The sequence below is a fragment of the Crotalus tigris genome, unplaced genomic scaffold (assembly GCF_016545835.1).
Source record: "Crotalus tigris isolate CLP2741 ecotype Arizona unplaced genomic scaffold, ASM1654583v1 scf7180000024302.2721777, whole genome shotgun sequence".
NCBI lineage: Eukaryota > Metazoa > Chordata > Lepidosauria > Squamata > Viperidae > Crotalus > Crotalus tigris.
The window spans coordinates 2,433,352-2,457,733 of NW_024100474.1; the positions used below are offsets into that span (position 1 = coordinate 2,433,352).

The following is a 24,382-nucleotide window of genomic DNA, read 5'->3' on the forward strand; positions in this document are numbered from 1 at the left end:
AGATGGTGCAACCATTATCTCAACTTTATATATAGGAGAGAAGAGCATTAAGATCAGCTGCCTCTAGCATGGAAAATAACTTCATTTTTAACTATCAAAATGGAAATTATGATATTTTCAAAGAAACAAAGATGGCAACAGGACAAAGAATGTTACTGAACAGGTTCAGATTTTTACATTTCTCAGTACTGTTTTCCATAATACAGGCATTTAGAAGGCTCAAATTTAATCTTTAAAAGAGATGGTGAAAAGAAGTATAGTTGGCTTCTTAACAGTTTTCTTTACAAAATGAAGTAATTATATAATAAGTGGGCTAAAAGTGTTTGAAGCCAGATTAATACCACAGCTACCTTACAGCTATTTTATATGTAGCCATTAGAAACTCTTGAAATAGGTTTTTTAAAGAACATCTTTGTGGTTCCACAATGAGTCCCAAACTCATCCTTTGCCCTGAGACGGAAATAGCATCAATTGAAACTGTGCAAAAAGTATGTACTGTATTAGCTATTACCTTAAATTAAATCTCAGCTCAAGTTGTTGAGTTGTTTTGACCATTCAAGATAAATTTCATTTTTCTTGGTGGAAATCATTTAATTCGAACCTAGGGAATTGTGGATTTTTATCTAATGAATAGTCTCAATGGATTTTGATTAGACCTGTCAAAATGCTAGAGCTACTGACCTCCAACATAATTGCAACCCATTTCCATTTTACTTTATCCCAGTGAGAACAGAAAAAAGCACTGCACTTGCCCATTGTTTAATATTGTCTTCAAAGATACCAGATGTTACATTGGCCTGCTCTAATTCCATTTCCATTGCTTATTTGATGGGGAGGTTTTGCAACAGCTGCATAGATAGATGGTACTCACCTTCTCCCAAGATTTTTCCTAGAGCCAAGTTGTTCCGGACAATCATAACATCCTGGAGTTTTTCCTGAAGCTCTTCACTTACTCCTAGGTTACCCACTGGGAAAGTAATGTGCAAATGATATATGAGATACCTATGTTTAGTATATGGGTTTCCTGATTGCATACTTGATACGGGAAGACACCATCAAATCCTGCAGTATAAAACTGCTATTTTATGATTAATTTAGAGCTATTCAACATATGGGCACAAATGTCTCCAGTACTAGAAAAGTTTTCTTTATATTACTTTAGATTGCCTATGAATTAAATATTTCATCTTTAAAGGATAAGAAACTTTTCTTATTACAGAAAGCCTGATTATTAAGGAAGAAAGATTCATTCAAATGCATTATGTGTGATAAATTTTCCTGGGACAATGCATTCAAATAAGAGGTTTTCTTCACCCGCAGTGTGAAGAATTGTAGTCTCTCTAGCTATGAACGATTTTGCAGGAGAAGACCACCAATGGAATACCATGAACAATTTCCTTTTTTTCAAAAGATTTACTTCTCAAAAACTGTTGGACCAGCTCCGGAAAAAGTGGATCCAGAAAATAAATTGAATGTTCTAGTGTTTCTTAGAACATTCCATTCCTGGGACAAGGAATTTTGATATCTATAATTATATAGCATGCATAACAGTGTGTTAGGAATATGAGTCCATACAAAAGTCATAGAAAATGCCTGATCCAGGAGGGACAGAATGAATGTTCTGAATTTCCTCATATTTAGAAAATAGATCACAGTCAATGACTTGTATATTATTCTACTATGTGGTACCAACTCTCCTTTCCTATATCAAGGGAGAGTTTAAAAGCAGGCTTCTCCAAACCTGGTCACCCTTCAAGTGTGTGACTTTTACTCCTGGAATATTTCTGCCAAGATAGTACTGCTCAAAATTTTCAGATGTGAAGTCCAAATATCTTGTGGGTAAATAGACTGAAGATGGCTGTCTCTGTGTACAGAGTGTAATCACCTTCAGGATGCTTGAGGAAAGAAATTTAACTGACTTCCACTTCATGCCATAGGAGTTGAACATTCCTGAATATTGGAATATTCTGAATACTGGAATATCTTGGCTACTCACAAGCTTTCATAGTCAGGTAGGAGATAGAATTATAGTCCTATAAATACATCTCATTGTGGTTTATTTAATAACTATTGTTTAGTATGAAATACAAACCCAGACAGGGTTTATATAGTGTATAATGGCTGAGTTACACAAGTGGCAGAGTCACACATCCCTGTTTATAGCATGCCCTGCCATTGTTGACAGGGGTGTGATTTTCTCCTTGGTAGTTTCTTGATTAGGGTATTGTTTTCTGCTTGATTGTTTGTCTAATGTTAATCCCTGCTTATATGGGTATAGGCTGCTGGAAGATGTGTCTTTTGGTTTCTTTTTTAGTTTTTTTAATTGCCTCTTTTGAATGGTCAGTAAATGTGATTTATCTCCATATATCTGTTGATGGCTGAGCAAACAACCAAGCTGAAAAAGCACTAAGGACTTCACAGTTCACCTCTGAGCTTATTCTCAATTTCTTCCCATAAAGTTAGATTGTAACACCAATCCAAAACTTACATGTCAGTTCTACAGTTCTGCGGCCATAAGATTTCTTGACTCTGTAATTTACAGCCAGTTCTGTCTCTTGTCCGTTAAAAGCATACCTGGTGGGGAAAGAAATACAATATGACAATGCCTCCATAACTTTATTCCTGTGAATTCTTTAGGAATTGAGTATATGGGGATTGCAGCTGCATTATGAGCAATTATTGTCTTCCTTTGGGATTATTATGGGCAGGTGTTTGGCTCAGGTTGAATCAAAACAATGAAAAAGGAAATTCCAGCCTTTCCAGTCATGTTTCATTTTTTTCCCCCTGATGGAGTTATATGATATACTTATTTCCATTCATTTATCTCTACAGACATTAAATAATTACCACTTATCTCCCATATAAAAGAAAGGCTGAGTCATTTTGGTGAACTGGAAAATTACTTTAAATGCTCATTTTGAAAATGGTGTTCATTAATAGCAATGTACTATCTAAAACTTTCTTTTTCTTACTTTTACTTAATTTCACTCTCATGACTTACAGTTGCAACATTTTAAAAAGATAAAGAGGCCAAGACGGTTAATGCAACTGAGATTCTATTTTAAAAACTGTCAGCAGAGAAATAGTTTCAGGATTACCCCTCACAAAAAGCACATTCTCCTTCCTTCCTCTTCTGTCCACTGTCCAATTAAACCCATTTCCCCCCCCCCCAAACTAAGCTCCAGGAAGGAAATGACCAAATAAGCTGAGATCACCATCCATTGGGTCAGCATATCCAGTACACTCAAAAGGAACTTTCTGTGATATACTAAAAGGAAAGCTTAGTGCAGCAAACAAACATCCCCATTTCACAATTTCAATCTACTAAGTGGAAAGGATATATATATATATATATATATATATATATATCAGCTATACAAGTAAAAATATGACTCTTGGGTATATTCATGTTAAAATCAATAAATAGTCGATCACCAAGAGAATAAAAATATAAAAATATAAAAGATTTTTATTTACTGAACCTAGCTTTTTCAAGAGCTCTTGACATCATCAGGGTGTAAACAGTAGTCGTTGGGAAAGCTTATATGCAACCGCTAATCATTTGCACTCGGCTCCTGGACCGTGTCACGGGTCCCAGCTGAGTGTGCTGTAATCTGAGTGTGTGTCTTGCATACTCCTTCTCTGTGCTCCATCATGCCTATCTCGCTAATCTTAAGGTTGGCTGGAATACTTTCACTTCCCTTACGAGTGGGGGTTATTTCCCTCCCACCAGCCTCTTGCTATATATATATATAGTTAGATGGTATTTTCGTAGGTTATATTCCCTTAATGCCTTCTATAAACAGGGCATAGGGAGAAAGAGCCATTTCTTCTGCCAACATTTACTGTCATTACCCTCAAATCTTCTTCAGGGCACAATTTGGGTAGCAAAATGCTCTGGGATGAGAGAAGAAGAAAAGTGAATGATCAACTGCATAAATAAAAGTTTGTTCAAATGATACGAGATTCTAGGTACCATCTTTCTTATTAGAGAATCATGTCCCGAAAAAGCTACATTTATACTTAAATAAGATAACTTACAGTAGGATTTAAAATATGATAATGTACCATTCTCTAACAAAGGGAATTTACTCTGGGAATTGCAACCCACACATCTTAAAAGTGCCTTACGTTGAGAAACCCTGCCCTAAAGAAATAAAAATGGTTTTGCAGTAAGATCCCAGCAGAGCTGAATTTCCAGAAGCATGCTATGAAAAAATGTTCTTGGTATATTTAGAACAGCTAATTATTTCAAAAGTTTAAAAAGGAAAAGGTGAGAACTGATCACAAGGTTTGTGATTACAATTAGTCTTTGTTGGTCATATAAAACAATCTTTCCAAAATTTTGGAAAAGATTAGAGATCAGAAATGTATGTGCTAAAAGCAGGATATAATCTGATTCACCACATTACAGCTTGTCAATACCGGGATGTTTGTCAAGGATTATTTTTTTTACTGGTATCTGTAATTATTTTACATACTTTTAAGTTTTAAAATGGTATATCTTCTGTATTTGATGTAATGCATCCCGATTTCAGTGCTCGTATTTCTACATCTATGTGTACATTTGGCCTGAAAATACAAATGTACTTGAAACAGAAGAATTGGGTCCAATAAAGATAATGCAAAAATAAATTACTAAGGTAGCACAAGCCTCTTAGGCTGCTTGCATTAAATGCAGGCAAATTACTTTATAGTTTAGCACAATCTGTGAATTCATTAACTCATTCAACAAACCATGGTTTGAAAAGATACCTTAGCACAAGAGTGTCAAACTGCCGTCCCACAGGCTGGATGTGTCATGCAAAACCGCACCCACCCCAGCTCTGGCAATGAGGAAAAAGTTACGATACATCGCGACATGTCACGTGACGTTGTGAGTTTGACACCCCTGCCTTAGCATGATATGCAAATCTAGTTTTGGTGCTTCGATTTATATCTGACCCTCATTTACAGAATTTCTTTCACAAATTCAGTTAGAAACAATATTCCCAAACCCACAAAACTCTAGAAATCTTAATGTGTTAAAAATATATAACAGTCTTAGAATTTTAACAGTTATGTAGGGAAGTTTCCCAGAACTTTCCACATGTCAAGCTAGAAAAGGAAACAATCTCAAGAAGCTAGGAATTCTTTCTTCTACATAATCTTTTGCTTTTCTTCCATGGAATATTACATCAAAAAGCCCATAAAATCGAAAGCTGTTAGCTTTCAAAATCTGGCTACTACAGCATGAAATATGATAACAGCTGGTTCTCTTATTTCATTCTTCTCTGTCCTATCACTTAATCCTTGCTTTCTGAAGTAAGGACTCTCATGGGAAGGAAATAGTAGGAAATAGTAGATAGCTGGAGAAGCAGAAAAACCAGCAAGTGATTTTGGAACTGCCTTGTCTCCTGATGCATTCTCTCTCTGCAACATTTTCAGAAGTGGTTTGCTATTGCCTTCTTCCTATGGCTGAGAGAGAATGACTGGCCCAAAGTCACTCAGCTGGCTTCCTTCTAGTCCAGGGGTAGGCAACCTCGGCTCTTTTATGACTCATGGACTTTAACTCCCAGAATTCCTGAGTCAGCATAGGGAGTTGAAGTCCATGAGTCATAAAAGAGCCAAGGTTGCCTACCCCTGTTCTAGTCTAAGGCAGGACTAGAACAGAGTTCCTGTTTTTTGTCTGGTGCATAATCATTACACTAACTTGGTTCAAATTTTATTTATTTGTATCCCACTTTTATTATTATTACATGTAACAAAAGGTGGTAAATATATCCAACGTTTATTCCTCCTTCTATTTTCTCCACAATAACCTTATGAGGTGTAGTTGACTGAGAGAGAGTGACGGCCAAAGTTACCCAGCTGGCTTTCATGGTGGGACTTGAGAGTCACGGTCTCCCACTTTCTGGCTTGGTGCTTTAACCACTAAACCAAACAGCCCCCTAACTAAACATATATATCTTGCCAATTTAATGAAGGGGACATAAGTTTGAGAAAATGGAATAAAAAGGTCAAGAGTTTACAGAATCTGTATGGAGTATTTTGCAGTGAAAGTAACAAAGACAGATTAAGTTACTTAGTGTGCACAAAGCTGTTTCTAATCCCATGTACAAATGAATCATGCTTCACAAACATTCTGCACAACAGGACCTCTGTTATCTAAACTTGCTGATTATATGAATTCTCATCCTGTATTTTCTCTTATTATGGTTTTCAAGCATCATTAAAGCAACATTTATCTTATTCCAATCTTAGTGATTTTAGTAAATGAAAAGTAAATCAGTGCTCACAACCTGCAGTTGTTATTATAGTAATCTGGAATGTACATTTGAACAGATATGTTGCCATCTTACATTGTGGCTAAATCTGATTTTTTAATCACAGTTAATTTTCAAAGAACTTTGGCCTCAAAAGAACAACCTTTGAGTTATTCATTTTGATTAATTGTGTCATTATTATTTCCAATATACAGATGAAGAATTAAGGACACTAGCATGACACCCTTAGGTAATTACTCATAGCACTGAATGTGATTACTCAAAAGAAGTTCCACTATATTGAAAACAGAATTTACATTGGACTGCAGCTCAATAATTAGTCTTGGGCCAAGCCTGAACTTTAAACCAAACTCAACATAATAATTAACTACACTGTCCTTCATTCAAAGATCCTGTTTAGAAGGTAGACATGAATATCAGCTATATGGGGAAGTGTTTGCCACAAGTGCCCTATCACCCATCAAAGAATTACAGATTAATGTCTGAATTAAATTTTAGTAACCACATTTCAAGGATTGAATTATTAACCTTGCTTTTTGTTTAGAGACTTACCCAAATTTGGTCTCCTCTGTAATTTTTTTCCTGATAATCACAGATATATACAGGATTAGCCCAATGACGACAACTCCACATATAAATCCAAGGATTATTGTAAGTGAATCTGTATTTCTAGATTCTAGTGTTGTAGAAGGTGCAACAGATATCAAACCTATAAGAATAAGACAAGTTACAGAGAAAAGGAAACTGCCGTCTTGTTATAATTGGGGGGGAGGCATTATATGCAGATTCAAGGAAGGAAGGAAGAAAGGGAGGGAGGGAGGGATCTTAAAGTTAGAAATAAAAGGTATAACTAAAAAATGAAAAGGAACAGACTAAAGACAATTGTGATAGTTGACATGAAAAGTACGTTATAACTGTGGGTTTGATGTCTGATTTTCATAGCTGCTGCACAGTATTTTGCTGTGGTCAGAATTATAAATGATTTACAGTCTGAAAATGGTTGAATATATGAGTATTGTCAGATTTCCCAGGATACTAATGTAAAAAAGTAAAATACAGATATTACAAAAATTCCTATAGATCCAAAATGATCATTTCTGTAACTTTTAACTGGACAAAAAGTGCATTTTGGACTAACTCTCAGAATTAATTAAAAAACTGGGACCTATGCCTCATGGAATTGAAATTTGATAAATTTTATAAAACATTTATAAAACATAAAACATGTATCCCAACTTTTCAAACGCACTGGAAGCTCTGCCATTGCTGAAGGCATTGAAGAATCTGATAAGGAAGTATCTCTGAAACAGTGATGCAAGGATTCACTACTTGTCTAATAGCAGAATAAAATAACAGGATTCATCAGCTCTAGTTTCAATAGCTCTAGTTCCACATGGGAAAACATATGCTTCAAACGGAATTTTAGAATATCTTCTCTGCAGTAATGTTGAAGGGAAAATTTTGTGCCTTGCCCAGAAAAAAAGTTTTCATTAGTTTGGAGAATATCAGTGAGGACCTGAGGATGGCCTTGGCAACCTTCTGATGCTGCAAGTTCACCTCCTTTAATAAAATAGAATCACTTGCTGGTATTTGCAGATCTTACTGCCAATTGAGAGCCATAATTACAATAGGCCTCCATGTTCCCTTGAAGTGGAAAAATCACTCCCAGATATTTGAAGACGTGAACCTATTCAGTTGGGTTCCCCTCTGTATTCTATTATTTTAACACTTTTATAAAAGACTACACTTTTGGAAATTTAGTATTAAACTGTAGTACTCATTGCCTTTTTCAAGTCTTATGGAAGAATGAGAAATAAGAACTCCATTAATGAACAAGTTAATCAAGAAAGGAAATAGCAGATTCACAAAAACAATTTTTACACACCTTAAATTGTTATTATTATGCTGCCTGATTCCCAGTGATGCTAGTTGGTTGATAAAGTTGACCTTTCCTTTCCTTTCCTTTCCTTTCCTTTCCTTTCCTTTCCTTTCCTTTCCTTTCCTTTCCTTTCCTTCCTTCCATCTATCCATCCTTCCATCTATCCATCCTAATTATTCTGTTTATTTTACCCTGATTCTAGATTTGCAATGATGTATTTTGCTTTTGATTGTCCCTCCTGTTTGAATTTCTGGAATTTGCATAAACTACTGCCCTTGACTGTCTTCCTGGAAGAAAGCTCCTTTACTATCCTTTCGTCTTTACATAATCTGAATATTTTATAGTAACATTAGTAAAATTCCAAAATTTCATCAACAGAATAGCCAGGAAACCACAAAAAGAGACAGTGGCACCAGGCTAGAAAATAGGAGACTTTGAGTTCTAGTGCAGCCCTATCCATGAAGCCAACTGAATAATCTTGGGCCAGTTATTCCCTCTCAGCCCTAGGGAAATGACAATGGCAAGCCACTTCTAAAATCTTGCCAAGAAAACTGCAAGGACCAGTCCAGGTGTTGCCAGGAGTCAAGACTGACTTGAAAATGTCCATACGTGTGACGTGTGTGCAGGCACGCTCATGGACACTTTTTTTCCCATAAAATTCAAGACAATTTCCAGCAGTTTCTCATTTCCTGGACCTAATCTATATGGCTTTTCTAACATATGTTTTCTTGGAATCTTCCTGTAAAACAGATCACTGACTATAGCAATATAGGTGTTGAGAATTTGAATTTGTATTGAATTTGGAGCTTTTCATATAAAAAGCTAGCGTTCTATTCTTACTCTGTGGCTGCATGACTAGAATATCAACAGCTTTATTTTGCATTACATTTGTTCTCCAAGTTAACTCATATCTCAAGAGCAGTGGTGGCACAGTGGTTAGAATGCAATATTGCAGGCTACTTCTGCTGACTGCCGACTGCCAGCAGTTTGGCAGTTTGAGTCTCACCAGCTCAAGGGTGACTCAGCATTCCATCCTTCCAAGGTCAGTAAAATGAGGACCCCGGTTGTTAGGGGTAATATGCTGACTCTGTAAAAAGAGGGCTGTAAAGCATTGTGAAGTGATATATAAATCTAAGTGTTATTGCTATATCACTGCATTAATGTGACTTACCATTGCTTGGAATGAACATTGCTACAGGGTCACTGAAAGGCCCAGCTCCACCGTTAGTGACAGCAGCGACTTGCACGATGCAGGTGACATTTGTGGCCACAAAAGGAATATGGACGACATTTGTATCTTTATTGGCAGAGGTAGAGAAATTCATCTGTAAAGAGAAAAATAATTTTTATTCTATCTAGTGGACAAGCTTCACTGGTACCTGACAGATTTGAAAATAAACTTTTGTCTTTATTTGCTTACATTAATAGATACTTGCTAATACCAACATAAAATCTATATATTTATGTACAGTAACTGTCTTGGTAAATATAGTACTTCAAGCACTAGATGAGAACAATGAAAAAGCTGACGATAATTTATTTAAATCCATTTCATTGCTGTTGGGAACACATGCTAATTTGTTCTCCCATTGTAAACAATAAATAGCTGTGGACAATCAGATTAACTCATTACAAATCTGTCATCTGACTGGCAGATAAAATATTAAGAGAGTGTAACTTAACACAAAAACAAACAAAGCACGTTGTAGGAAGCAGTTTGTATAATTGATTTCTTTTCTTTTTCCATGCTCAGTCTTCTTCCCTGCCTATTACAAAAACAGAAAAGCTCTTGTTTGCTTCCAACGTGCTAATTCTGTAATCCTTGATGGTTTAGAACTGATGTGCCATTTAAACTGATCCCTGGTGTATTAATTTAAAAAGAAGCAAAAAGTAATAGATCTAATTTCTACAAAATAGAAAACAGAAGAAAAAAGAAAAGAAATTGGGCAGGCAAATCTGTGGGGAGCGAGCAAAGTACGACTTACTCCTATCTACACATTGGCAAGTTGAAATTGACAAGAATACTTATTAAGGACCTGAAAATCTCAAAAGGTTAATAGTGCATAATATATAGTCAATGAAAATATTATTTCAACAAATATTATCTACTAAATTTGTGATTTTGATATATACAAAGGAATCAAAGAAATATTGAAGTTATATCTTTTTCTCTGTCTTAAATATTACCCTTATGGAATGCCTATTGTGATGAAATGAGTATTTGGAGATTTCATCCACTTGCAGTCATAATAGCATCAAACAGAAGCACTGCAAACTTAGACATCCTCCTCCCAACTAGATGTGAGCTTCATCTGACACCCAACTTGAAATAAGAAATTTCCGTTCCTGTACATTTCCTATAGAGCCTATGAATCAGCTGAAGAACTGGAAAAAAACAAAACAGTACTTGTAAGTACCACCTCCTAGTAAATTGTCACCTAGTCCCCACCCTCCCTGTTTTGTGTGACTCATAATGCAGCTGACAGACTAGCTTAGTATGATAACATGTTTGAGGGATAGAGCTGGTACTATTTAAACCAATATAAAAATTCTCTGTAAACAGGAATTAAGAAAAATGACTAAGGCTGCAACTCTGAGAGTTTTTCTTTTTTTATACAAATAATTTTATTTAAGATTACAGTTATACAGATTAAAAACAAATACAAAGTACAGAAAATTTAAAAAGCCAGTTTGGTCTAATGGCTAAGATACCAGGCTAAAAATCAGGAGGCTGTAAGTTCCAGTCCTGTCTTAGGCATCAAAGGTGGCTGGGTGACCTTGGGCGAGTCACTCTCTCTCAGCCCACCTCAGCTCCAATTAAAGTTGGGGAAATTGTGGGGAAAATAGAGGGAAGGAATGTTACTCTTTAACTAAGGTATGTTTATCCACTTGAGTTATTTGTAAAAATAATAAAGATGGATTACTTTTTTAAAAAAAAAAGTACAGAAAGGGAAAAAATATAAAGAGAAAAATATAAAAAGTATGAATACTGTATAGCAAAGAAAATATAAATATAAAGAAGTGACTTCTCCTTTATCACAAGTCTAAACAATTTTAACAACCTTTTTGTAAAATGTCACAAACAATCTCTTCATCCATATCTCATCTCTTATCTTTGAACAGATCCTTAATACCCTGTCATTCAGACCTGGTCCATTAAGAGTTACCAGACATAACAACATAATTTGTCAGAGATATTTCAAAAAAGAGAATAAGTTAAAAAAAAACTATACAAAAGGAGAAGCTGGCATTATCAGGAAAAGTATGACAAAATGGGAGTAATTAGGTTATGTCAACTTAAATAATTGCATCCAGAATAACTTCATAAAATAGCTATGTTCAGTAGGATATACTTATAATACGATATAGATCTTTTTGGACCAATATTTTTTATTTATTAAATTTTTATGCTGCCATCTCCCCTGTAAGTTGACTCTGGGCAACTATTTTTTTTTTATTTAGAATGGACATGAAGAATTTTTCATTTTACCTAAATCCCACTGTGGTTAAAGTAAAGACCTTTATTCTGTGACTGGCTTCACACATCACTGTAAACCATTATGTAATTTTGAGGGATTGGTTTCTTTCTTAGAAATAGTGGTTGCAGCTCAGAACTCTGTTTGGAACTGTAGGAACTGCAGGAATAATAGGCAGGACGGCAGTTTGGGGGGGAGAAAAGTTTGGGAAGGAGAGTCCAACAGGAACGCATGTTGGTAGGTGGGAACAGTATGTAGGACAGCAGGTAAGGGGAGGAAGAATGCTGGAAGGAACAGCAAGTAGAGCAGTGGATTGGAGAGGGGGGGAGGAAACAGGAGAGGGTGGGACTGACAGGAAGGGAGAAGGGCAGATAAGAACAATAGGCAGGATGGCAGACTGGGGGGGAGGAAAGCTTGGGAAGGAGAGTTTAGTAGGAATGGATGCCGGCATGTGGGAACAGCATGTAGGACAGCAGGTTAGAGGAGGAGGAATGCTAGAAAAGAGAGGATGGACAGAAATGGATGAACAGCAGGCAGGTCAGCAGATTATGGGGGGACATTGGAGAGGGGAAGATGGACAGCAGTGGAGGAGGGCAAACAGGAACAGCAGGTAGAGCAGCAGACTAGGAAGGGAAAGATATTGAGGAGGAGAACATCGATAGGAATGGTTGACGAAAGGCAGGAGCGATATGTTAATCAACAGGTGGGAGGGTTGAAGGAAGGGGGATTGACAGGAATGGATGATGTAGGGCAGGACTGGCAGGTTAGAGATAGAGGAGAATTGGAGAAAGAAGGATTGATGGAATGAATGATGTAATACAGGCATGGACGGATCGGCGGGTGGGGGGGGAGAAGTGTTGAGGGAGCAAAGAGGGACAGGAATGGATCGGGCAGAACATGAACAGCAGGGAGATCGGCAGACTGAGGGGATAGACAAACCACCTGAGAGAGGAGGGTTGATAGGAAGGCATGATGGGAAACAGGAACAGCAGGTAGACCGGCAGAAGAGGAGGAGAGATAATTTGGAGAAGGGAAGAGAGATAGGAGAGGATGTTGGCAAGCAGGAATGGTACACAAGTAGCAGGTTAGGGAAAGGGAAAAATTGGAGAAGGGAGGAATGGACAACAGAAGACAAAAAGGGTGTATGAATCGGCAGGTTAGGAGAGGAGGGGAGTTGGAGGAGGGAGATGAGATAGGAACCAGTTGACCTTTGGGAAGCAAGACCCAGAGCCACTCGGTCTTGTCAGGGTTGAGTCTAAGCCTGTTCACCCCCATCCAGACCCTCACATCACGTCGACTGCTTCACTGAAAGGACACGGGGTGGAGATATATAATTGGGTATCATCCGCGTACTGATGATACCTCACCCTGTGTCGCCGAATGATCTCACCCAGCGGTTTCATGTAGATGTTAAAAAGGAGGGGGACAGGACCGAGCCCTGAGGCACCCCATGATCGAGGCGATCTCTGTCCGCCTGCCAACACCGACTGAGACCTGTCAGAGAGGTAGGAGAACCACCGCAATACGGTGCCGCCCACTCCCACCTCTCCGAGACGACACAGAAGGATACCATGGTCGATGGTATCGAAAGCCGCTGAGAGGTCAAGAAGCACCAGGATAGAGGAATGACCCCTATCCCGGGCTCGCCAGAGGTCATCGGTCAGTGCGACCAAAGCAGTGCTGTAGCCGGGCCTGAAACCAGATTGAAAAGGGTCCAGATAATTAGTTTCATCCAAGGATCGCAAGAGTTGGGACGCCACCACCTTCTCTACAACCTTCCCCACAAAGGGGAGGTTGGAGACAGGACGAAAGTTCTTCAAAACAGCTGGGTCCAGGGAAGGCTTCTTGAGGAGGGGCCTCACCACCGCTTCCTTTAAAGGTTGTGGGAAAGACCCCTCCATCAAGGAGGCATTGATTATCGCCTGGAGCCAGCCTTGTGTCACCTCTCTACTGGCAGAAACCAGCCAGGAGGGGCACGGGTCCAATAAACAGGTGGCGGCATTCATTGCCCTCACGGCCTTGTCCACTTCATCAGGGGTCACAGGCTCAAACTTGCTCCAGATAACATGATTAAGACCAGCCCCCGGCAACTCGGCTGGCACTGCCCAGTCGGAGTCCAGGTCTCTCTGAATCTGAGCGATTTTGTCCGAAAGGAACTGAACAAACTCCTCAGCTCTCCCCTGCAAGGGTTCCTACGCCTCCTCCACTTTAAGAAGGGAGCGGGTCACCCTAAACAAGGCGGCCGGGCGAGATTCTGCGGACGCAATAAGTGCGGAAAAGTGAACACGCTTTGCCGCCCTTATCGCCACTAAATAAGTCCTAAGATAGGCTCTTAATAGTGATCGGTCAGATTCAGAGTTACTGGCCCTCCAACGTCGCTCTAGATGTCTCTTGTGGTGCTTCATCTCCCAGAGCTCCTCAGTAAACCAAGGCGCTCTCCGGGGACCACCACCACAGAGAGGTCGCAAAGGCGCAATTTGATCCAGGGCCCCGGACGCTGCCTCATTCCAGGCCGCAACCAGGGACCCGGACGAGTTGTGGACAAGGGAGTCAGGTATTTCCCCAAGCTCCTCCTGGAACCGATCTGGGTCCATTAGGCGCCTGGGGCGGAATATGCCCGGGATTCGTATTTTTACAACCATTAAGGATATATATATATATATATATATATATATATATATATATATATATATATATATATATATATATATATATAATGTTAAATATAATGTTAAAATCCAATAAAAGTCGATCATCAAGAGAATAAAAATGTAGAAAATTTATTAGCTAAATCTAGCTTTCGTCAAGAGCTCTTGACATCGTCAGGGTGTAAAAGGCAGTTTGTTGGGAAAGCTTATATGCAACTGCTAATCATCTGCACTCGGCTCCTAGACCGTGTTACGGGACCCAGCTGGGCGTGCTGTAATTTGAGTGTGTGTGACAGAACGTCCTAACTGTGCTCCACGAAAGCCAGGAAACAGGAAAGTTGCAGTATTCAACAAGTTTTATTCACTACGTTGAAAACGAAGTTAGCACTGGAAGGAAACTCTATCCAGTGCCCTAAATACATTACACCACCATGCCCAGAATACACACCCCAATTAACAGTCAATTAATCAATTAGATTCCACCCGTAGCGCTCCCAACAACCCCCCGTGATAGATCTCCGCCCTGACCACGCCCCAACCCAGCTAGCCCATATGTGCCGTATTACATCGAGTCCAGGTGTTACCTTCACACCATTCTCATTCCTAACGCCCCGGTAATTCCAACAGTTAATCTCCTTCCATACCAGCACCCCCCTTCCCATTCCGGCGTCCAAGCATTGTCAGACCCAGCGACCCAAGCCACAACAATATTGACTTCATTGGCTCCTCTCGCAGTCTATTGCTGCGTAGTATCTGTCCGGTCGTTTGCTATCAACGTAAGATGGCCACGTGACCTGCTCGGCTGCCGTTACGAACGCCCCAGCACCACTTTCACATCGTTGGTGGCGATGTAGCTCACGGAGCCACCAGACTCGGCTGAAACACATGGAGCCTCAACTGAATCATTCTGGACCTCGGAAGGTAGATATCACGCTGGGTCTGACAGCGTGTCTTACATCAGAGTATAGTTCTTTCTCACTTTCTTTCTGTGTTCCGTCACGCGTATCTCTTTCACTAACCCTGGGATTGGCCGGAGTTCCTTCACTTCCCTCATAGGTAGTGATTGTTTCCCTCCCAACAACCTTCTGTCCATGGTTCTGCTTGTTGGTGTGTGTGTATGTTATCCCCCATTTCTTTTTGCTTCCTCCGGTTGTCCTAGTCGAGTTACGGTCCGATCCCCCCATCTTTTGCAATTGCGATTCAAGTATTCCATTCTGTTTTATACCACTCTCCTTCCCGCCCCTTTCTATAGGTGTCATTTCAATTTTTGCTTTACCGAGTCCATCGTTATTCTCCCTCCCTCATTCCTGGTAGCAACTGCTTGGGGGTGCCTGAGTAACGGTCCGTTGCTGCCTAGTTTGTGATTGTGTAGCCCCCCATTCGCATTCTCCGTGTCCAGATTTTCCATCCTCACCCCCCGCTGGGAGGTCTTTCCGTCGTACCACCGGGTGCAATCTACTCGCAATTCTATGCTCCCCTGTCAGACCGATTGGTACAGGATCACCCTCTTCCCCACAATGTGACCCAACTGCTACCCCGCATCTGCGTGCCACACCCATCGGGGGGTGGTCCGATCTCCTCAGTATGCACGGCCGTCGCTCTGGTGCTCTATCTCGTAACGTGCCGTACACTCCCCCCTCCCCCTCCATGGTCGCCGTCTCCACCCGTGTGTCTCTAACTCCAATACCTCTCCCCTCCCTAGACCTCTGGGTAGAGCTCCTCGTAGATACACTGGCAACGGTCCATGCCATGATCCTCCGTTCCCCCACCAGATCAGCTGGTGGGGAACTGCTCTCTCTCTCCTGATATGATCCAATGTGTCCGTTCGTTTCATTCCACAGGGGATTCCTCCGTTGCTGTCGATCGGATTTCCAATGGACGTCTGCCGTTTGCAGAGAGCTGTTTAAAATAATACCGTCCTGGTCCAATATTAAATGGGTGCCTGTTCGATCGTGTTTTGTACAGGATGTCTCGTTCTTTTCCTGGACATACGGTCAGTGCCTTGATCTTCTCCTATGGTTCAAGGGGTGGTTCATGTGCCATGCCCGTAATGTCCGTTGTGCTAGGCACATGTCTATATGGCGGTTGATGGAATTTTCTCCAGAAAACCAGGCCTCTTTTAGCAGACGGCCCCCCATCGTGGCATCACGTTATATTAGAAATAACATGTTATATTAGAAATAACATTAAAAATCGAAGAATAGTGATTCCTGGGTACATACATTTTTGATAAAAAGGCGATCACCAGGAGATAAAACAACACGGTTTTTAAAATATATGACCAAGCTTTCGATGGCTAATCTGCCATCATCATCAGGGTATAAACCAACCAGCAGGGAAACCTGTTTATAAATGTAGCCGCGCCCTTATTCGGCACATGGACCTCGTGACTGGTCCCGGCCGATAGACTCCTGCCTCACTTACAACATCCGATGATTCTTTCTTATGACCCTTACTTACATTCACATTATTACTCGCCTCCCCATTCCCTTTTGCTCTCAAATCGGGAAGGGAACGTCCTGTATTTCTCCAAGTTAAAGTGTCCTTCACACTATTAAGTTGATTCTTCTTCCTGTGCTCTTCAGGATATTTCTCTCTTTCACTCCTCCGACATGCGTCACAGTTATTTGTATTTTTGTTGTCATAATGCCCCACACTAGGGGTCCTACCTCGACCCTCATGTTCCAGCACCCTTGTTCTTACCCCCCTTCCAGCACCCCCACAATCTTTACAATTAACCTCGTCCATACTTTTGTTTCCCCCCACAGCTCCTAATGTGTTGCCCGATTGAGTCCAAGGTCCACATTGTTTCATTATGACAGATGTTCCCCGAGATATTTGTGTTAACTTGGTGTCTAAATAATATCCTCCGTGCTCCTCCTTTGTGTGATCTAGCACAATATCCAATCCGATCGCCTCTCTCTCAGCCTTTTGTAGCGCCACTCTCTGAGAGCGTGTAACTACCCCCGTAATAGGGCGGCTGTGAGTGTTTGTCTTCTGTGCGTTTTTGGGGAGCACGACTCTGTCTCGATGGTTCCGGTCAATACGGCAACATGGCAAAGGCTTCAAAGGTGTTGTTTTGCCATCGCTCGCAGCCATCGTTTCCCCTTCTGGGTTCGTATACGCTCCTAATATGTCAACAACTGGATGCGCCATAATGGGAGTATCGTCGGGGACGAGGGAGTCAGTACAATCATTGGGGTGACAAGCGTGTTCCGTATCAAGGACATGTGTTATTCGTGATTCTAAATATTGAGCACCATATAAGGAGGCGTCCAAGGTATCCGGGGGCGGGCTACTAACATCAATAAGTTTCTCAATTTGTGACAGGTGTGTATGCAAGTTGTTAATCAGTGGGACTCCAGATTGTGGATTTTTCTTTTCCTCGTTGCCAGTTTTCTCTGATAGGTGCTCAAAATTCTTGTTATCCGGGTGTTTTTTCCACACTGATCGAGTGCGTGCCTCCCACGCCTTCATGGCCTGATACACTGGGCGCAAATCTACATGTCGGTTAATTGATCTGTTATCCGAAAACCAGGCCTCTTTGAGCAACCTGCCACTTTTAGAGGTGTCGCTGGCAACTACCCTCACACCGTTAAAATCGAATTTGTGTCCAAACTCTATCATGTGTGTTAGTATCTGGGAATATTGCTCACCTCTTCTTATTGCCAGTTTGTGTTCCTGAATTCTAGTTCCAACCCTTTTTGAAGTCTCTTCCACATAGTTGCTTGGGCAGTCACTTCAATTAATCTTGTAGATGACTCCAGACTTCTCAACAGTGGGGAGTGGGTCTTTTGGTCTCATGATGCAGGAACGCAATGTCCGGTCGGGTCTATGTGCAACCCTTACACCATAGGGAGCCAATAGCCTGGCAATAGCCTCCAAAACGTTGCTGATGTAAGGGAGGGTAATACGGGTTGTCTGAGATGGTAGCACCCCAATTGGTGAATTTTGGGATGATCTGGATAGAGTACTATGGCGTTTAATGAATTTTATGGGATACCCATTACGTCTACAGAGGCAAAAGAGATGTTTTCTTTCATCTGTTTTAGCTTTGGCTGTATTGCAGTGGGAGTCAGCTCTCTTGAAGAGAGTTCTAATACAGCTGACTTTGTGGGCCACTGGATGATTGCTGTTGTAATGCAAAATCCTATCGGTGTGTGTGGGCTTGCAGTAGATCCTGGTGATTAGGGTCCCATCTGGCTGGCGATGAACTAAGACATCAAGAAACGCCAGCTTGCCCTGATGTTGTTCTTCTTCCGTAAACTGCAAGTCCACACACACCAAATTGAGTATGCCCACAAAGTCAGCCTTCTGACTCCTTTTAATGATGACAAAAGTGTCATCAACGTAGCGGGCCCAGAATTTTGGGCAATACTGGGCCATCGCTACGTGTTCCAATTGCTGCAATACAGCCTCAGCGACAATACTTGAAATGGGTGATCCCATGGGAGTGCCTTTTATTTGCTCATACATGCTGCCCTGAAATGTAAAATATGTTTTAAGGCAGAGAGCTAAGAGATCCACAAGGTCTTCAGAGCGGAGTGAATCCTGATATCGTCCTGGTCCTTTACGACCCAAAAGATCTTTAATTGTCGTAATGGCCAGGTCCTGTGAAGGTGGAGGTGAAGAGGGAGATGACGTCAAACGACACCACCACCTCATCATCATCTATCCTTAAGGTTTTAATCTTACTCAGGAATTCCTCCGCAGATTTTACAGTAGTTTGGCTGTCTGTGACCAAATGGCCAATACGGTGGCTCAGCCATTTGGCCAATCCTGATGTAGGAGTACCCCTGAATGATACAATAGGGCGGAGGGGAATCCCTTCCTTGTGAACTTTAGGCAAGCCGTAAAATCTAGCGACTGCCGTATCGCTAGGACGTATCCTTGCAAGAGTTTCGTCATCTAGCCTTTTGCTACATTTCAGGGCATTGAGCGTTTTGTTAATCCGATTTTTAAGGGTCACCATGGGATCCCCACTTACGGTTCTGTAGGCTGTTGTATCACTGAGTAACCCAAGCGCCTTGCTGATGTAATGAGCTCTATCCATGACAACCATAGCCCTCCCTTTATCAGCTGGCAATATGAGGGTGGCATCATCCTCCTTAAGTTGGGTAGGAGCCTCCAACTCATTTCTGGATAGAGTTTGGTGATGTCTGTGGCTCATAAGTAGACCCACCACCCGGTGCCTGATGGAATTTCCAACTCCTCTGCTCCAATACGATATATCGCAGGCTCTAGCACTGCCATAAAATCCAGGGCGCGAGCATCCATTAAATTATATCCTACGTCCCATTGCAATAGGGAGAGTTGGGAGTGGGTGAGTGTCTTACTGGAGAAATTATACAACAATTTGTCTGGAGGGGTGGCATCCTTTTTCAACTCACGTAGTCTCTCAATTTTATTTCGGAATCTATCCGTAGCGCCAACTTGTATTATTGGAGACAAACGGATATGTTGGTTTAGCAATGAGAAATGTTGGTTCGTGAGTTCGGTGCAACATTGCTCTCTATGATTCTGAGCACATCTACTAAAACTGCTGTTACGTCTGTGTAGGTCACTAATAAGTGCCCACATAGTTCTATGTTGGAATTGAAAAACAATCCGTCAAACTTCCAAAGAATTAACAACGGGCTTCTTTCTTAACGACTTGGGGGGGGGAGGTCTTCTCTGATGCAGTTGTGAAGAAAGGCTATTTTGCGGTAGTTATCTGAAATGCGGCATGCAAGTTTCTCCCACCTTCTGGCTGCGAGCAAGACTGCTCTTCCATAGGTATTAGAAATAACATTAAAAATCGAAGAATAGTGATTCCTGGGTACATACATTTTCGATAAAAAGGCGATCACCAGGAGATAAAACAACACGGTTTTTAATAAATATGACCAAGCTTTCAATGGCTAATCTGCCATCATCGTCAGGGTATAAACCAACCAGTGGGGAAACCTGTTTATAAATGCAGCCGTGTCCGCATTCGGCACATGGACCTCGTGATTGGTCCCGGCCGATTGACTCCTGCCGCACTTACAACATCCCATGATTGGTTTATACCCTGACGATGATGGCAGATTAGCTAAAAGCTAAAGCTAAGCTTTCGTCGGCCAACACTGCCGATATCATCAGAGCATAATACAAGATTACTGGGAGTCCTTTTTATATTGTGGGACGGCTCTGCATCCGGCTTCTCGATCTAATCACTGGTCCGTCCGTTTTCTGTACTTGGTTTGTTCTTAAAGGGCACGCGTCCCTTGCTGTGTTGGTATCTTCCGAGGTTACTATTTTCTTTTTCCTGGGCTCAATCACTTTCTTTCTGCTAGCATACGCTGGTTGCTTTCGCTCGCTTACACTTATCCCCTTTTTTGGTTCTATTCCGGGGTCCATCTGATCTTCCTTAATGGGGTTGTGCACATGTGTGCTCAGGGGAGGGAGTATATTGTGTGGATCCGGGTGTCTATCAGGGTAGTCTCTGATGGATATGCTCCTACATGTGTTCTCCAACTCAGGAGCGCTGCCTTCTTCCATGAACCTCCGTGGGTATATTGATCCACTTCTGGTTGTTCCCCCCCATCTTAAGGTCCTTTGCTGCTCAATCGTTCATTGGGTTTTTCGATCCCCCTTCATTGTTTGCTAGTTCTTTTGCCCTTCTTGCATGTGTTCAGGGTCCTGTGGCGTGGCTTTCCATCATTTCCTTATGGATCTCTTTTTTGTAGTCGTCGGTGGAGTGTCTCGTCCCTCCCCTCTTGTTAGCGGCGGTCGTGGTGCCCCGTGGGTTGTCATCCAGCCATCCGTGTCATTCACACCCATCATTATTTCTCCTTGTTGTGAGGTGGATTGGGGTGTGCGTATTTGGGGTCTCTATGGGGGGTGTTTTTTGTCTCTTCTCTGTTCCCCTTGTAGGATATGTTGTGAGTTCGTTATCACAAAAATGGGCTACCTCCTCCATCCCCCTCTTCCTTCTGATCTTGTGGGGTGTGGGCAAATTGCCTTCGTTGTGAGCTATGGTGTTGTTTTTCCCACATCTTAAGTGTTTGGTATGCTGGGGAAAGTTCTATGTGGCGATTGATAGAATTGCCGTCAGAAAGCCAGGCTTCTTGAGTAGGTGGCCTCCCTTAGTGGTATCCCTGGATATAGGTTGTGCACTGGTAAGACCAAATTCATGCCCATAGTTGGTCATATGGGTTCAAATCTGTGAATATTGTTCCTGTCTTTTAACTACCAGTGCATGCTCATGTACCCTAGTTTTTAACCTTTTAGTAGTCTCCCCAATGTAATTGCAGGAACAGTCCTTGCACTTGATCTTGTATATTATTGAAGATTTTTCCTCGTTGGGGAGTGAGTCTTTTGGGTGCGTGATTTGGTCCATAAGGTTTGGTCTGGTTTATGGGCCACTTCTATATTAAAGGGGGGCAGTAATCTGGCTGTTGCCTCCAACACACTATTGATATATGGGAGAGGGATGCGCACATTTTGCGTTGTCATCCTATCGGCTTTTTGCAGGTCTTCACGGGGTCTGTGTGGTCTACTATACTTCCTGATAAATTCGGTAGGGTAATCACTGTACTTACAGGTTCGAAAGAGGTGCTTTCTTTCTTCAGTTTTGGTCTTGGTTGTACTGCAATGTGAGTCTATCCATTTGAATAATGTTCTTACACAGCTGATCTTGTGGGCCACTGGATGGTTGCTTTTATAGTGGAGGGTCCTGTTGGTATGAGTCGATTTACGGTATACCCTTTGTGTAGAGTCCCATCCGGTTGGCGGTGGACATCCAAAAAGGCTAAGGAACTCTGGTTCTCTCTCTCTCTCTCTCTCTCTCTCTCTCTCTCCCCCTCCCTCTCTCTCTCTCCCTATCTATCTATCTATCTATCTATCTATCTATCTATCTATCTATCTATCTATCTATCTATCTATCTTGAGTGCTTTTTGATGCACTCTGTCGACCCAAATATGGGAGAAAGAAATCTTTTGCCTTGTATCAGCTCAAACTAGAGCCATCCACAGGCAGCAGTCGCAACTGCAACATCATTTATATTATAAAATTTGGATTGCTAACAAAGAATTGGGTCGACAAGGTGCATCAAAAAGCACTCAAGGTAATTCCTCCCCCTGTCTCTTCCCTCCCTGACACAGCTGACAAAGTGAGAAAGAGCCTGTGGCCTAGAGGTTAACACAGCTGCTTAACATGCAGACAGCCCAGGTTCGAATCTCAGAAGGGTATGTCTAGTTGACGAGAACTAAAAAGTTCGAAATAGCTATTCCATTCTCCCTTAATTCTTTGTTAGCAATCCAAATTTTATTACATACATACATATATATATATATATATATATATATATATATATATATATATATATATATATATATATAATAAAACAAAGTGAACACCAGGGTAATAAAAACTATAAAAGTTTAATTAAAAAAGCGCCAAGCTTTCGCCGTCACCTGCCGGCATCCTCAGGGCTAGTGCGCCAGAGAGTGGGAGAGTCATTTTATAGGCATATCAGGGCCTGCGCGCGGCTCCTCGATCTTGTCATCGGGCCTGATTGATTCAATTGCTCACGACTGGTCCGTTCTTTCCTGCTCCTTTCAGTTACGTGTCCATCTTCATCCATCCTATCTTCCCTTAATCCTGGGGTGGATGGATAATAACCTCTGTTATTTCGATGGTCCCTATGCTTTAACTCCTCCCCTCCGGGTTCGGATAGCAATGTGCATTCCGTATTCTCTCCCCAAACGTCCTTTGTCCAGTTGTTCTTTTTGCGGTAGCTTTCTCTTTTGATCTTAATACTTTCCCTTTCTATACGCCTGTCATCCGGGTGGTCTTGTAAGCTATTCCGAATTGGATGCAACATAATGGAGGTCTGGGGTTGGGAGGTGAGTTGTTTAGCCATAGGAGGGGGTGGTTTTCTAACTATCGTTATATCTAGCTGCTTTGCACGCGCCATGCTACGGGTAGTCGGTCTGGGGGGAGTGGTGACGGGGTCACGTTCCCCTTGATTGCCACAGTATCTTTTTTCAACTTTCCTTTTCTTTCTTACGCTGTTGGAGTCTGTGCGTATTTCACGGAGATCTTCGGGATCTACAAGTGGGGGTGCGATAGTCCGATCTCTTGTGCCTCGTCAGCCTCGCAGACCTCCCCCTCCCACCTTTCCTTCCATTCCGATCTGTTCTTTTCCTTCTCTCCAGTGATATTTCCGGGTCTATCGCTGATTGCGCTCTGTGGTTCCCACTCTCCCAATTCGATTACCCTAGCCGGGCGGGGGGATCTTTCTTTCCTCTCTGAGAAGGCTAATACATTTCCTTCTGTGTGCGGGTAAACTGTCATATTTAAAAGTTCTTCCCCACCTCCACTGGCTGTATCCTCCTTTACATTGGTCGTATTACCTCGGGTGTTCGTAATACCTGAATTCTGGGTTTTAATTACCACCATCTCCTTAGTCTTTTGAGATTGTGGTGACGTTGTTGATGTAATAGAGATGTTCCACGGTTGCCTTTCTTCCTTCGGATTGCTCCGGATCAGTTGGGGGGTTAACACTCCCTCCTTGATGTCATTAAGGCTGTCACCGGATCGTCGGGGGTACTGCCGCTGATTATTTGTATTCCACGATCTTAAGGCCACATATGCCGGGCACAGGTCAACATGCCGGTTAATAGAACTACTGTCCGAGAGCCACGCCTCCCTAAGTAGTCGGCCTCCCTTAGTATTGTCACTTGCCAATACGCTAACCTCGCTGAAGTTGAATCTATGGCCCCGTTCAGCCATGTGTGCCCATATCTGGGAGTATTGGTCCCCCCTTCTCACTGCCAATCTATGTTCATGGACCCTGGTCTTAACTCGTTTAGCTGTCTCCCCAACATAATTACACTGGCAGTCCATACAGTCGATCTTATAAACGGCTGCCGATCTTTCCATGTTGGGGAGTGGGTCCTTTGGGCGCATTACGGCCGCCCGCAGTGTTTGATTTGGTCTATGGGCCACATGTATATTGTACGAAGCCAAGATTCTTGCCGTGGCCTCTGAGACGTTATGAATATAGGGGAGGGTAACACGTGTGGTTGTCTGAGGTGTAGGTTCTTGGGGTGTGGGGTTACTCCGGGGTCCAGATGGTTTATTGA

The 24,382-nt window shown here is 41.8% G+C and overlaps 1 protein-coding gene across 2 annotated transcripts in view; it reads right to left on the reverse strand.

The window, feature by feature from the left end:
• Window positions 1-24,382, reverse strand: part of MERTK (MER proto-oncogene, tyrosine kinase) — a 94,441-nt gene that overhangs the window by 22,492 nt on the left and 47,567 nt on the right. The window contains exons 9-12 of one of the 2 annotated variants that reach the window (XM_039324525.1): window positions 9,317-9,470; window positions 6,819-6,942; window positions 2,489-2,574; window positions 872-967 (exon numbers count right to left, since the gene is read on the reverse strand). In XM_039324525.1, coding sequence (XP_039180459.1) covers window positions 872-967; window positions 2,489-2,574; window positions 6,819-6,942; window positions 9,317-9,470 — 460 coding nt within the window. Of the gene's footprint in view, window positions 1-871; window positions 968-2,488; window positions 2,575-6,818; window positions 6,976-9,316; window positions 9,471-24,382 lie in introns of both variants that reach the window. The other variant, XM_039324524.1, reaches the window with a different exon arrangement.